General features: G+C 47.1%; 1 protein-coding gene across 10 annotated transcripts in view; it reads right to left on the bottom strand.

Moving 5' to 3' along the window:
• The window catches only part of GRB10 (growth factor receptor bound protein 10), a 203,571-nt gene that overhangs the window by 113,522 nt on the left and 76,413 nt on the right, over positions 1-13,636 (bottom strand). For 7 of the 10 annotated variants that reach the window (XR_004258489.1, XM_032244207.1, XM_032244202.1 and 4 more), the window contains one exon: positions 1,559-1,646. The exons of 1 other annotated variant lie outside the window; for it this stretch is intronic. Coding sequence is in view for 4 of the 9 variants with exons in the window: in XM_032244202.1 (XP_032100093.1) it covers positions 1,559-1,646 (88 nt within the window). In the remaining 5 variants the exon portion in view is untranslated. Of the gene's footprint in view, positions 1-1,558; positions 1,647-2,916; positions 3,101-4,410; positions 4,426-13,636 lie in introns of those variants that run through there. 2 more of the 10 variants (XM_032244204.1, XM_032244205.1) reach the window with 2 other exon arrangements.

Raw genomic sequence — 13,636 nt, 5'->3', positions numbered from 1 at the left:
GATACCATGGGCCTGGTTCTGACGGAGAAGGGAAAGCACAGCCCTCTGTATTCCCTACCACCTGCGCCAGGTGCCCATGCCGCTTTCGGAGCCACAGCCCTAAGGGGACAGCACTGTTCAATGCTCTGTGGACATGCTTGGGTCTGGGCAAGGCTGAGTCCTTCTGGCTTTCCCATTTTACATGTCATGTGTACGTAAAAGGACTGAGAGTTGGCCAAAGTCAAGGGTGCGCTTAAAGTATCAACTCTCTGGGTCACTGAGTAGAAGTGAGGTTCAATACAGGGACATGTTCATCTCTTCCTTTAAGCCCTGTTTCAAGTGTGGAGAACACCTGAAAATGAAGGTATTGAAGCCGGGTCTCCGGTGTAGAGATTCTACACCGGAGACCCGGCTTCAACAGCGTACTGTGTAACTCCATGCCACGGAAGAGAACCAGCTCTCTTCTACACGGAATGTGCTCCACGTGCTGCAAATGTCCCTTAATCGTACTACTACCCAGGTGGCTTATATCTGTAGAATATTTGAGTATACAATTTAAAGACAAAGGATAAAAGGTAACACTTGAAAAGTTCTTTCAGTGTAATTTTTTCTAGTTTCCTAATTAAAGTATTAGCCTAAGTTTTTATATGAACATTAACACCAAGGCTTAAATTATTTCCGTTTAAATGAGATCGTATGTGAGCATACAGTATAACAAGTTAAAATTTTCTTAAGCTTCGAAGTCAATACTAACAAATTGGCACCCTTTCCCTGCATCATATCCTTTCAAAGTTTTCTAAAAGATGATCCTAAAATTATGCTTGCCATGGAAAACCCTGATGGCTTTTATGAATCTTCTAATAATTGAAAAAATATTGCTTTGACTTCATGGTCAGATCCCAGCTTTTATTTTTGCTGTCAACCTTTCTCATTAAGTAATTTAAGAAAATGAATATTCACATTCCCACCAGCCCTAAGCCCTGTGATGTCCGGCACTTAAACTCTCCAACAAGCCAAACAATGGGCCGTGTATATGTTTCCAGTTCTATCTTCAGGCTTCCCATCCTGCAGCAAAGCTTCATTTATTAGATCTAACTTCTTAAGTAGTCTAATTTCCTAAAGGTAGTTCCCTTTCCTCCCTTTCCCACAATAACCTCATCAGAAATTAAATTAATAGAAGGAACAGAAGGAACCAGAGAAGGGTAGAGGAAGACCAAGAGTACATACGCCCAAAACCACCTTAATTGGAAGCATACGCATGCCTAAATCAAGAGGATTCACCTGGGAGCAGCGTTCAAAAGGCAACATCAAGTCGCCTTTCAGCTGAAACCTAGGTAACTCATATGAAACTGATCTTGAGGTTTTGCTCACTGAAGTTTGCTAATTGAAAGGAAATACATGAAGGTATCAGAACCAAGGATCTTTCTCTATTTTGGGATTCATTGTCCTTACTGAGAAAAGAAGAACCAGTGTTAGAATAGTAACCTATTAGTGTCAAGAGCAACGTTTTAGAATATCAGGTCCTGCCACTGCTGCAAAGCTAGACCTGGGAGTGTTCCTGAGTTTGCTCATTCCTTACCCTGGCGATTCACGAGTCGGTCAGGCTGTGCAGGGAGCCCTGGTCCTGCCGGCGCTTGTTGACTGCGAGGTGTCTGCTCCACTTTGTCCTAAAAAAAAGGACCACAGCAGAAAGGCCATGAGTTCACAAGCAGCGTCCCACACTTTTCAACACCCAGCTTCCCCAGCATTTCCTTTCTTCCTCAATTCCTTACTTCCTTTCCACTTATCTACTTCATTCATTTTCAATGATAGCTGTTGAACATAAGACTGATTAAGGGAAGCTAACATCGTGAAAAGGTGCAAGCTGTTCAGAAGAGATTTAAAAGTTACTTCTGTGTCTGGGCTTAAATAGCTTTCCCTGTATAGCAATTCAAAGAGCGTTACGGCCAACTGCTTGATTTAGGCAGTGAATATGAATAATGAACACTCCGTGAAGCACATGCATTTTCTGTAACAACGACAGGTAATCAAGCATTGGGCGTTCTGTTACCTAGGCCAGAAATTTCTAGAAAGTGTTTTGTAAGTGGTTCCTTCCACAAAGTGTAAGTAAGGAGCTCCGTGGCATTTTTTTTAGTCATTAGTATGAGAACAACGCTTTAAGGCAAAACGTAAAACAGCAATATTATGACCCTAAGCCCACAGTTTGAGAAACGCACCTGCATGGGACTAGAAGCCAATGAAAGAGACATTCAAATGTGGGGAAAGAAAATGTGCGTTTTAATACGTACATGCTTATAAATATTATCAGTGACTAACGGGGTGCAGAGATGTTCATTTTCTCTTACAGATTGATAAAATCTTTGAAATCTTCATGATGCATATGTACTACTACTTCTGTAATTAGAAAGGTTTGAACGGTGCCAGAAGTACAAGATCTGCACCAAAACTACTATTAATATTTATACTGTCACAAGTATCATGGTTGACATCAGCAAATTCCCTCCTATTCACACAAAAGAGACCTTCCAGATTGCAAACTGAAGCACATGAAACATCTGGCTTGCAAAGTGCTCTGATGGCCAACATGCACACAGACTTCCCTCTGCCAAGCGGGGCTCCCGCCACAGAGGCGGCCACTGAGGCACGGGAAGGTGAGTTACTATCCTCAAAACCCTCATCACCCAGTGGTCCAGGCTGTTCTGGGTTTCGAGCTACAGGGTCCAGGCTCCTTCCCACCATTTTGCAGTGCCCAAACTGCCCAAGAAACTCAGAAAAGCACACTGATTTCAACAAGGCACCCAAGCAGCGGGCCCTGGGAATGTGACTGACTCTTAATTGCCAGAATGGTTCCCAGCAAGCGTCTTCTCTGCCCAGGGCCCTCCTTGCTCATGCATGAAATGTGATGGACGCTCACTTCTCTGCTGTGTGCACACTGACCTGGGAGCAAACAGGTTTAGGTCTGGTCAACGCTGTGCTTCACAGGCCACTCACAATGGGGGGAGGCACAGGGCAGCCCAGGGTACAGACTCCAGCAGGGTCAGCTCACCCACATCTACCACTTAGAAGGAGGATGCTTGTTCCCTGGGAGGCAAAGTCACGTTCACACCTTCCTCCAGAATATCTGGAGAAAACAAAATAAAACGAACAAAGCCCTAAGGAAGGAAAACATTTTCACCAGCTTCTCTCTTTCCCCACTTTCAAAAGAAATAGCTTTATTTTTTAATCATAGATGTAAAACTCACTAATTATAAAAATCTGTATTTTCTGTTTGTTAAAAAAATGAAGAAAAAATTAAAATGGAACCTCTCTTTTTTCAGAATAACAAAAACGAAAACTACCACATGCATCTATGCAATGTTTGGATTACTTACAGAGAACATGTATACTCTACTTGAGTCACATGAGAATTACAAATGTTCCTGATAAAAACCAAATCATAATCATCTTCCTCATATGGTGTTTTCATATCATTTTTGAAATTTTTCAGTTCAACAATCATCATCTCTGTTGGCACTCTAGCACAGCTCACCAAGTAGATGCATGGTGTAGTTCATTTCACTGATACCCTACTGACAAACATACAGGCTGTTGGAAATGTAAGCTTTTGACTAAGAAAGTGGGGAAAGGCTGTTTAGAGCATGTGGTGTCTGGGAGGAAAGAGTAAGATCCCCAAGAACCCCCGCAAGAGGCGCTGAGGAGAGAGCTGGGCTCCCCTGGCCATCGGAGAGGGCGGTTATCTCCCAGCCCAGCCCCTCAAGTTCAGCCATCCCCCAGCTAGTTTCTGCAATTCCACAGCCAACATTTCCCACCCAGCCTGCTCTTTACCATCTCAGAGAAATATTTTTCCTCTTTTCTGAATTTTACAACAATCCATGCAAAGAAAATTTTTATATAAATATCTATCCTAGGCCAGGCACAATGGGTCACACCTGTAATCCCAGCACTTTGGGAGGCCAAGGCAGTGGATCACAAGGTCAGGAGTTCGAGACCAGCCTGACCAACATAGTGAAATCCTGTCTGTATTAAAAATACAAAAATTAGCCGGGCGTGGTGGCACGCGCCTATAGTCCCAGGTACTCAGGAAGCTGAGGCAGGAGAATTGCTTGAACCCGGGAGACACAGGTTGCAGTGACTCATAAATAAATAAATAACCTAGACTAGATATAAAATTAGCCTAAAACCTACAACAGTGGGATAACAGCATTTCCTGGTCTTTGCCCCTTTGTTGGGCATAACTAGACACTATTGAAATTAGATTGTGTAAACAATTCTGTGTTTTCCTGTCCCTGTCTTCAACTATTTTAAAACTTTGGTAAATACCTTTTTTTTTTTTTTTTTTTTTTTTTTTTTTTTTCATATTCTGAGCTACCCTAGTAGACACTCTGCAGTTGTTTTCAACTTTCAGACAGCATAAATATGATCAATTAATACCTTCGAGCACAAAACTCTGTCCACATTTCTGATTATTTGCTTAGGATCCCTAGAAGTAGAAGGACTAGGCCAGAGGTCATGTGCGCTTTTTTAAGATTCCAGACACACACAGTCAAACTCTTCTTCACACATTCACCCTTCTACCCGGAGTGGAGGCAACCGCTTCTTTCATAACTCCCAAGCCAGCCAGGGACTGTTTATTTTTCTGGAATTTTTTTCTGGCTAATTCCAGAGGTAAGCAGCGGCCCCACCCTGTGGTTTTAATATGCAGGTCTATAATGCTGAGGTTGAACATTTTTCATAAGCGAATTAGCCCTTTGTATTTCTTCTCTGGGGCTATTCTTTAAAAGGTCAGCTAGACTAGCTCCTGAGGCCCAAGGGCTTCCAAATCAAAAATGTCCATGAATGAATCACAACCCCGACACTCATCAGCTAAGGGTTTGGGGCCAGTTACCTGGATTCCCTGAGTCAATCTGCTCATCTGTTTATGATGGAAAACCTCAAGCCAGGCTAAGCCCTGGGTGAGCACCCATCCCTGGTAGCCCACTGGCCTCCTGGGCCACTGTCACTGAACACTGACTTGCTTCCACTTCTCCCGTGACGAGCTCTTTATGGAGTAAGCCAGTCAGTTCATTCACATTTGTAGCAAAGGTTTTTCCCACCTTGCTTGTCTTTAAATTTCATTCGATTTTTGATTCTTAAAGGTACAATTCAGTGCAGTCAAGTTTATTGACTTTATCTTTTTCGCTCATCATTTTAAGCTTGAAAATTACTTTCAGCCTCTGTCAAGAAAACTGAAAAACCTTCATTCGTGTTTCACTCTGATTTCCCTTCTGACCTGATGTATTATTCTTTCCTGACAGTTATTTTGTGGGATAGCAAAAGCGGAGAAAATATGAGGATTCCTTCCCCACTAGAAAGTGGCTGACCAGTTCTACCAGGACCACTTAACACCCAGGCCGTCTTTCTGTCTGACTTGGGAGGTCACTCTGCTCACGTGTTACAACCTTACACACATCCAAGTGTTTCTCGGCCAGCTTCTCGCCGGGTCCACAGAGCTGCCCACTCCCGGGCCGGCAAGCCACATTTTCCATTCTCACAGCCTGCCAGCGTGTTTTCTCATCAGCAGAACATTTCCCCTCTCGCTTCTTTTATATGAATTCCTTAGTCATTTTCTTCCAGGCAAACATGAAAATAGTTTTGAAGTTTGCTTAAATGACTAAAACATCTCATCTGAAATATTTACTGCTACGTATGTGAGTAATTACCTCGCACTGCTAATACAAATGTTGCTATTGGGCTGACCCCACAGACACTGTGAGACTATATCAAGAAAATATGGTACCCCATCTATGTCAAAGGGTGGCTGGGACCAGCCTCCAGATCACCCAAGGCCTGCACAGCCCTGCTCCAGGCCTGCCCCGTAAGGAGCAAGGCCTTGCAGGTGAACAAACACCTTGGGGACTTCCTGTGCACTGTGAGGCCCATTCCTCGGACAGACAAGATGACTGCTTTGCCCGAGACCTCCCCTTTTAAATGCCAACCACGCTCCACTAAGACATGCATGTAGAAGACAAGTAATTTGCAAACCTAATTTAAGGCAACCTTATCTAAATAGTGTCACCAGATTTGCAAATACAAAAACAGAATGTTCAATCAAATTTGAATTTCAGATTAATAATTAATAATTTTTTGGTACAAATATGTTCCAAATATTTCATGAGACTTTTCCAAAAATGTATCTGTAACTTAACTGGGGATACTGTATTTTACCTTGCAACTCTCTCAAGCATTGTTAAAATCTGACAGGCTTGCATGACAAATTATGGCAGTAAGAACAAAATTTCAACGAGTGGCTCATTTGTTTACGAAATTCCAAGGTCAAAAAGAAATGTACCTTCTTTAATTCAACAGAGATACTTCAGACATGAAGTCTGTTCTCTTGCAAAGCCAAAAAAGATTTCATGGTATGACAAATGATGGTAATTGTGAAATAAAGCCAAAACACAAAATGCAGCAGGGAAAAGTTAGCCACTGTGGCATTAAAGAGCTCATCCTGACACAGCTGGAAGGTCAGGGGCAAACGTCTACCCACCATTCACAGGCAAACAGTGGCGCTCTGCCAGGTGCAGGGTAATGAACACAGGGACAAGAATAAAAGGTTTATCATCATGCTAGTGTGGTTTCCTCTCCAGGTTAGTTTTTGTTTTTCTGTGTGTCTGTTTCCCAGCCTCGCCCACTGGGGGAAGGACTGGGCAGGGAGTGGGGGAGGCCCTGTGAGTCTGCCCTTAATCACTACGCTGTCTACCTCTAGGGGAAGGTGGAAAGACGGGAGAGGGCAACCAAGCTCCTTAATTAAAGCCCCACAGGTCACTTCACTCATGCTGAACCTTCCCAAATCCACATGCTTTAGAAAAACTTGCCCAAGTCAAATAAGCCCATCCAGCAGATCAGGGCAGAACCACCACCTTCATCAAGATGAACGCGAGAAGCCCTCCCTCTCCTGGGATGACCCAGTCCCAGGCCCCGTGCTGAGCCAGCTCCCGTAACAGAGCCCTCCAGTGGGTGAGGAGAATGGTTTCTGCCTGCTTCTCCGTCCTGTTCCGGGCAGCCAGCCTGCCTGGGCTGCATCGACCAATAGCTGGTCCTCTGGCCCCAGGTGGTGGGCGGCCAATGGAGCCAGGCCAGGCAGGAACGTGGCCCGGGAGGCCAGCTGGGCTGTTCCTTCCGTAAGCCAGTTGCACAAATGCCCCCTGGCCTGACTACCTCAGGCTCCTTGCTGGCCCCAGGCTGGAACCCACACTCAGTTGCTTTCTCTAGACCCCTCCAGCCCCTCCATTAAACTCCTTTTGTTTGCTCCCACTACACTCTGGAGGGTGCTGGCTGCAGACTGCCGAGACCCTGGCTAACAGAGGCAGGTGGCTTAATTTCCCTCACTCTGCAGATGAAGGGCCACAGGTTCCAAAGAATACACATAAAAAGTGATTCGTGGGAGGAAGAAAGTGGTGAGCTGTGCTGTGGACTCTGTGGGCATGCCTGCTGGGGTACCAGGTGTCCTGGTGTGGCCGGTCCTCACCTGGGAGAACGTGGCAGAAATGCAGGCTCCCAGGCCCCAGCCAGACCTGCTGAATCAGGCCTGCGATGGGGCTCCTGGGTGTCTAGGTATGAACTGCCCTCCCTAATGTAATGCGGCTCCTATCTCCATGGAACTCGAGGGGCCACCAACCCAGCTGGTTTCCCTCAGTTCCAACATGCCTCTCACAGGACTCGGCCCCAGATGCTCACTATGTAGAATGTTCTCTGCCCCACCCACCATGCACACCCCAAAAACCCATCCTCAAGACCCATCCTTTTGGCACCTTCTCTGACAGCCCCAATGAAAAGTTTACCTCCTCGGAGGTTTCCCTGCAGCCCTGCTTCATTTCCAAGCAGGAAGTAACAAGGGCAAATGGATGGGTGCCCTTCTCTCCCCAGAAACGGGCCCCTTTGACTCATCCTCACAACCCCGGCACACAGCCCAGCCTCATCCCAAGATCTGGGGCAGGGATGCCTCTGCCTCTCTGTGAGGATGGAGGGACAAGAATGCCCCATCATCCACCTTTCAAAGCCCAGGCTTCAGCAAACAGCATCACAAGGAAGCCTGGGCATACAGCAGCAGGGAAGCAGCCCTTCCATCAGTCACTGGCGCTCTGTTTCAACTAAAGCATCGAATGTGCTCTTGCCTCTGCTGGGTGCCAACCAGTGTAAGATGCGCAGGAGGAACTGGCCCAGGAGAACCAGGGGATGCTGTTCACTGAGGATTCGGGCAGTTTTCTTATCTAAAAAGTGGGAGCAACTCACGGCTGGAGGGGCAGCGGGAAAACTGGATGGGAGGAGAGCAGTGCCATCGTCAGTGCGGCGGGCACTGTGGCTTCCCTGCTTTTGAGGCACTGGGACCTGGACTGAGCCACTGCTGGCTTCCCTGCTCCTCAACTTGCAGATGGCCTATCATGGGATTTCACCTTGTGACGACGTGTCCATCTTTCCCAGCTGCTCGGGAGGCTAACGTGGGAGGATCACTTGAGCCTAGGAGTTCAAGACCAGACAAGACAATATAATGAACCTCAACTCAAAAACAAAAAAATAGTTAAGCCATCTTTAATTTTTTTAATGATATCTGAGATTATTTTATACAATCCTGTCACTTAAATGACTTCCATCATTTAAATGAGTTCTATTAAATAGGAGTGTAATTTAAAAAAAACAAGAAAAAAGGGCAGGCCGAACACGGGCGCAGGTCCCAGGCCCCCACGTGCTGGTTAGTCCTGGCTCAGGGCAACTGCCTCCCGTCGGGGTATCGATCTCCACACCTTCCTGGGGCAGAACGGCCACTTCATAGGTCACTTCTGAGGTTCAAATTAAAATAACATAAACAAAGGGCCTGCTCAGGGCGTTCAACAGACAGCAGACACTGACCTCACTACGGAGCACAGGGCCGGCAGCCTGCGTATGAGGTCTTTCTCTCCCCCTCTGTCTACAGAGGGTGTCACGTGGCGGTGTCCTCAGGCTGCCCTGTGCACAATATTTTCAGGACCCAGAGAACGGCGCAGAAGGCACACTTAATAACTCCACTAAGGTAAACAAAGACCAATGCCACACAGAACAGAATGACAGGGAGTCGAAACGTCTTCCACCTGGGAGAATGCCCAAACAAAACCTACAGGCTTAACAGGGATCAACTTTAAACACTACAGGTATGCAAAACAACCAACCAAATTAAAACAAACAGACAAAAGCAACAGATGGCACAGCAGATGAAAATCGCTCCTGAAGGTGCAGTTAAAAGGGGTTCTCCCAGTCCTCCGCCACCCCACAAAACCCTCTCCTGCAGCTACCCTCACACATTTTTGGTGCAGAGGCAAAGGAGAAGACACAGTCCTACACGACCCAGCCTCTGGGTCCCAGGGCTCCCTGGGGCCTTCCTGTAGGCAGTTTCCAGAACCCCTCCTGCCGGCCCGGGACATCAGCTGAGATGGGTGGGGCACATTGCTGGAGTCCACCCAAGGGCGCTGAGTCTGCAGATGAACATGTGAACTGCAACAGGAATGGGGTTTGTCGTTTCACACAAGATGCACTTAAAGAAGTGAAATGTTTCAAACTGCGAGCCCCTTACGCGATTGCTGCCCGAGTGATGAGTGACACTACCTGTGTCTCCTGCATTCTGAAAGTGGAGGCACCACCCACATTCCAACTCCTGATATCCCCTCTACGAACCGCACACATGCCTGCCCTCGAACTTTCAGCACACGCAAGCTGTCAGATACAGTGTAGTTACGGACTTCACAACCACCAGTCTCCCTCAGCCGTGTAACTACACTGTTATAAATATTAACATAAAAATGGCAGGGCTTCTCTACTCATATAGTTCCTGGGTACCAGGCACAGCGCTAGACAGTTTACATGCATTCCCGCTTAAATTCTGTCTTTAATGGGTGCTGTAGGTACCTCATTCTTACAGATAAGAAAAAGGAGGGCAGCAGCTTGCCCAGCGCGTCGCATCTCATGACCGTGGGTGTGAGGCCCACTGGGCTGAGTCAGAGAACAAGTCCTCAACAACTGAGCTACGGGTAACGACAAAATCTGCCACTCAGAGAAATTCCTAAAACATGCAGAAACTCCACCAGGCTGAAAAACAATTCCTAAAACATCAGTGAACTTGGTAAAAAGCTGCAGTATCGGCCCTCCAATTCTGCCAGTTGCAAGGTGTGCAAAACTAGTCCCTCAAATGGAAACAACCCTCATCATAAATGAGCCAGAGCCGTTTTTCTCCTTTGAAATGACACTGCCTGTTTGGATGTTACACTTTATGTCTATGCAACAGGAAAGGGAGCAAAAGGTTTTCAACCAGAGATTTCAGTCAAACTGATCTTTAAACCAAAACAAGAGCTGCTTCCAAAAGCCTGAGATGGGGGAAATGAATACTCGGCAAGCCAGCTGTCCCGTATCAACGAGCACGAGGATGCTCTTTGCTTATAATTGTATTCATACAGGCTGCCGAGTCCACCGTGAAAATACCGGGACCAGCCCTGGTCAAAGTACAAAACAACTTTTCTCCCAAATGGTAAGAATGCCTGGCCTGGCGGGGAAAATGCCACCACATAAAAAATGATCACATTTTCACTAAACTCACACAGCCTAAAAAGACACAGATGAGTGGCTTGTACTCCACCCATATTCAGGCACTTATTTCCACAAAACTACCTCCAAGTGCAGCGATTCTTGATTTAAAAACAAAAGTAGCGCATGAGCTGCCTCACTTGAACCACCCGCTCTGCAGCATTCGGCACAGAAACATCAATTCCGGCTATTCAAGGCGGGAGGGGGTGGGTCTAGCAATCATTTACTTTTAAAACTGCTTTATTGACATATAAGTTACATAACGTAAATTTCATCTGTTGGAAGTGTACAAACCAATGAATGTTGGTATAATTAAGGATCTGTACAACCATCGCCACAATCTAATTTTAGAACATTTCCATCACCCTACAAAGAAACCTCCTGCCCAGAGCCTGTCAATCTTGACAAATGGTTTTCCCAAAATAAAATGCCTTTGCCAAGTCAGTTTTGTTCCTGTTTTTGGATCCGGTAACCCCACATCCATGAGGCATTTTGGCCGAAAGGGAGACAGCATTAGCTCTAGAATTTCTACAGAAGAGTAGCTACATGACCTTGGGGAGATATTAAACCACCCTGTGTGAGGATAACCCGCAAGGACGACTGAAGATTTAGTGTGATCACACATGGAAAACAAGGCTCAGTAAATCTCAGCTGCTATTTTTACTACTACCACTACTGCCCCTGCTACCACTGTCTCCTCCTCCTCTGCTGTCATTACCTCCCCTCCCAACACCTCCGCCAGCACTCTACCCCTTCCCACCACCTCCTTCCATCTCCCTCAGCTCCACTGCCACATCATCTCCACCTCTACCTCCTCCACCTCTCCCACCACCTTCACCTCCTCCACCACCCCCACCATCACTTCATTACCACTTCCACCATCACCTCCAGCACTTCACCCATCTCCTCTACCACCACCTCCACCGCCTCTGCTACCTCTATCACCTCCACCTCCTCCATCCTCACCTCCACCATCACATCAGCTCCACCTCCTCTCCCACCTCTATCACCTCCACCTCCTCCATCCTCATCTCCACCATCACATCACCTCCACCTCCTCTCCCACCTCTATCACCTCCACCTCCTCCATCCTCACCTCCACCTCTTCCATCATCACATCACCTCTACTTCCTCTAACACCTCCATCATCTCCACCATTTCCACCCTCACCTCCAGCTCCTCCACTACCTACCCCTTCATCACCACTTCCACCCATTCCACCATCACCTCCACTCCTTCCCACCTTTACCTCTTCCACCTCCATCACTTCCACTGCTATCATATCCACCTCCACTCTTCATTATCTACTTCCTCCTCCCCCGCCACCACCACCTCTATCATCATCTCTACCTCTTCCTCCCCTGCCTTCACCCCCTCCCACCACTTCCTCCATCCCTAACTCTAACAAAAAGGCAACTACTCGGAAACCAAAATATCCACCTGTATTAACATAAGGTTAATTTGTTTGAATAGTCAGCATGTAGTAGTATCTTAATCAATTACGAGTCTACAGTAACTTAACCGTCACAGAAATTAAAAGATCTAACTGTGGAATCCCCAAACTACCCACTTAATAATGCTGACAACACAATCTTTAAAGTATTACTAGAGGATCAGTGACCACGCAAGTTATGGTCAAATTATGTTTATAGACTTTAAATACAACTTGAAAACAAACAACAAACTTCCACATGGAATAAAACGTTTCATTTCTTGCCCCAGGGTATTCTAGCCAACCATGACTCGAAGTTCTGGAAAAGTGGGAGAGATTCCCGGTTTCCCTCCCTGAGTATTTCCTAGTCCTGTCACTTGCCCCTTGCCAGGCACTGATAATCACTGCACACGCTGAGCTTCAGGGGGCCTCAGAGGACTAGGTCCAAATGTCACCAACATGCCAAACCTCTTCAGGAGGCAAAGGGAATCCAGAACCACCCAGTTCCATCATGTGCACGCCCATCCATGTGTGCACAGCCAGACCCCGGATAAAAAGGACCCAGTAAAAAAGCCCTAATTATCAAAAGGCAGTGTGGCACACTAAGGAGAGCACAGCTGTTTGGTGTGCTGGCTGTGGGGACAACCCCTTACCATCTTTGAACTTCAATTTCCTTGTCTAAAACAGGGAGTGCAACCCTGAACCCTCCCCGGGGGGGGGGTGCACAAAGCCATTGCAATTGTGCTGAACCCAACTTCTTCTGCTTCAAGCTTCTCATTTTCTCTCTGGGTCCCACAACCCCAGCAACCTCTACACTAAAACCAGAGAACCAAACCACGTGCAGCTGTGAGAATGAGCAGCACAAGCCAGGGTTGCCTTCCTGGCAGATCAGGGACACATGACACACCCACACTCTTTCTCCACGAGCAGAAGGAAGAGAGAAATCTCTTCCTTGAACTTTCTCAACAATAATCTCAGCATTTGGAAACGATTCTCATTGTCCTGGCTGACCAGGAAAAGGCCCCAGGGTTTGATATGATGTAATTCTTGGTGGTGGCTTTTCCTCATTTCTAAGCCCCTCCCGCAGGCGGAGGGCTGCCAAGGATAAATGACAGCCAGGACCAAGAATCTGAATGAGGTAAGCTAGGTCTGGCCTGGAGTTTCAGCCTGGGCCCCCGCGGCACACCTGACCAGGTGTGGCAGCCCTTTGGAGGGCAGGTGCAAGCTGGAGCCGGGAAGGGCATGGAACAGCTTCCAGGTACAAGCGGAAGGGCCGGGCTGGCAGGGCAAGAGGAAGGCGGTTCTCGGTGATGCTTCCCAGAGGCGTGCCTTCCATGGAGCTTTGGGTAAAGCTCGTTTTATTCATAAAAACAAATAAACAGCACAGATCCCAGGGCTCAGGAAACAATCCCTCTGCCAAAGAGCAACTTTTCACTGTAAGACCAAACACGGACAGCCCTTATAGCAAAAAGAATTGTGGATCCCAACCTTGCTGTGGCCATGAGAAACGGTTCACCTCGCCCTTGCTGTGGCCACGGGAAACGGTTCACCTCGCCCTTGCTGTGGCCACGGGAAACGGTTCGCCTCGCCCTTGCTGTGGCCACGAGGAACGGTTCGCCTCGCCCTTGCGTGGCCACG

This window comes from Sapajus apella, unplaced genomic scaffold (assembly GCF_009761245.1).
Source record: "Sapajus apella isolate SASKATOON/1434 unplaced genomic scaffold, GSC_monkey_1.0 scaffold54, whole genome shotgun sequence".
Lineage (NCBI taxonomy): Eukaryota > Metazoa > Chordata > Mammalia > Primates > Cebidae > Sapajus > Sapajus apella.
Note: the sequence above shows the minus strand (reverse complement) of the source record. Positions and strands in the feature narration are given on the sequence as shown.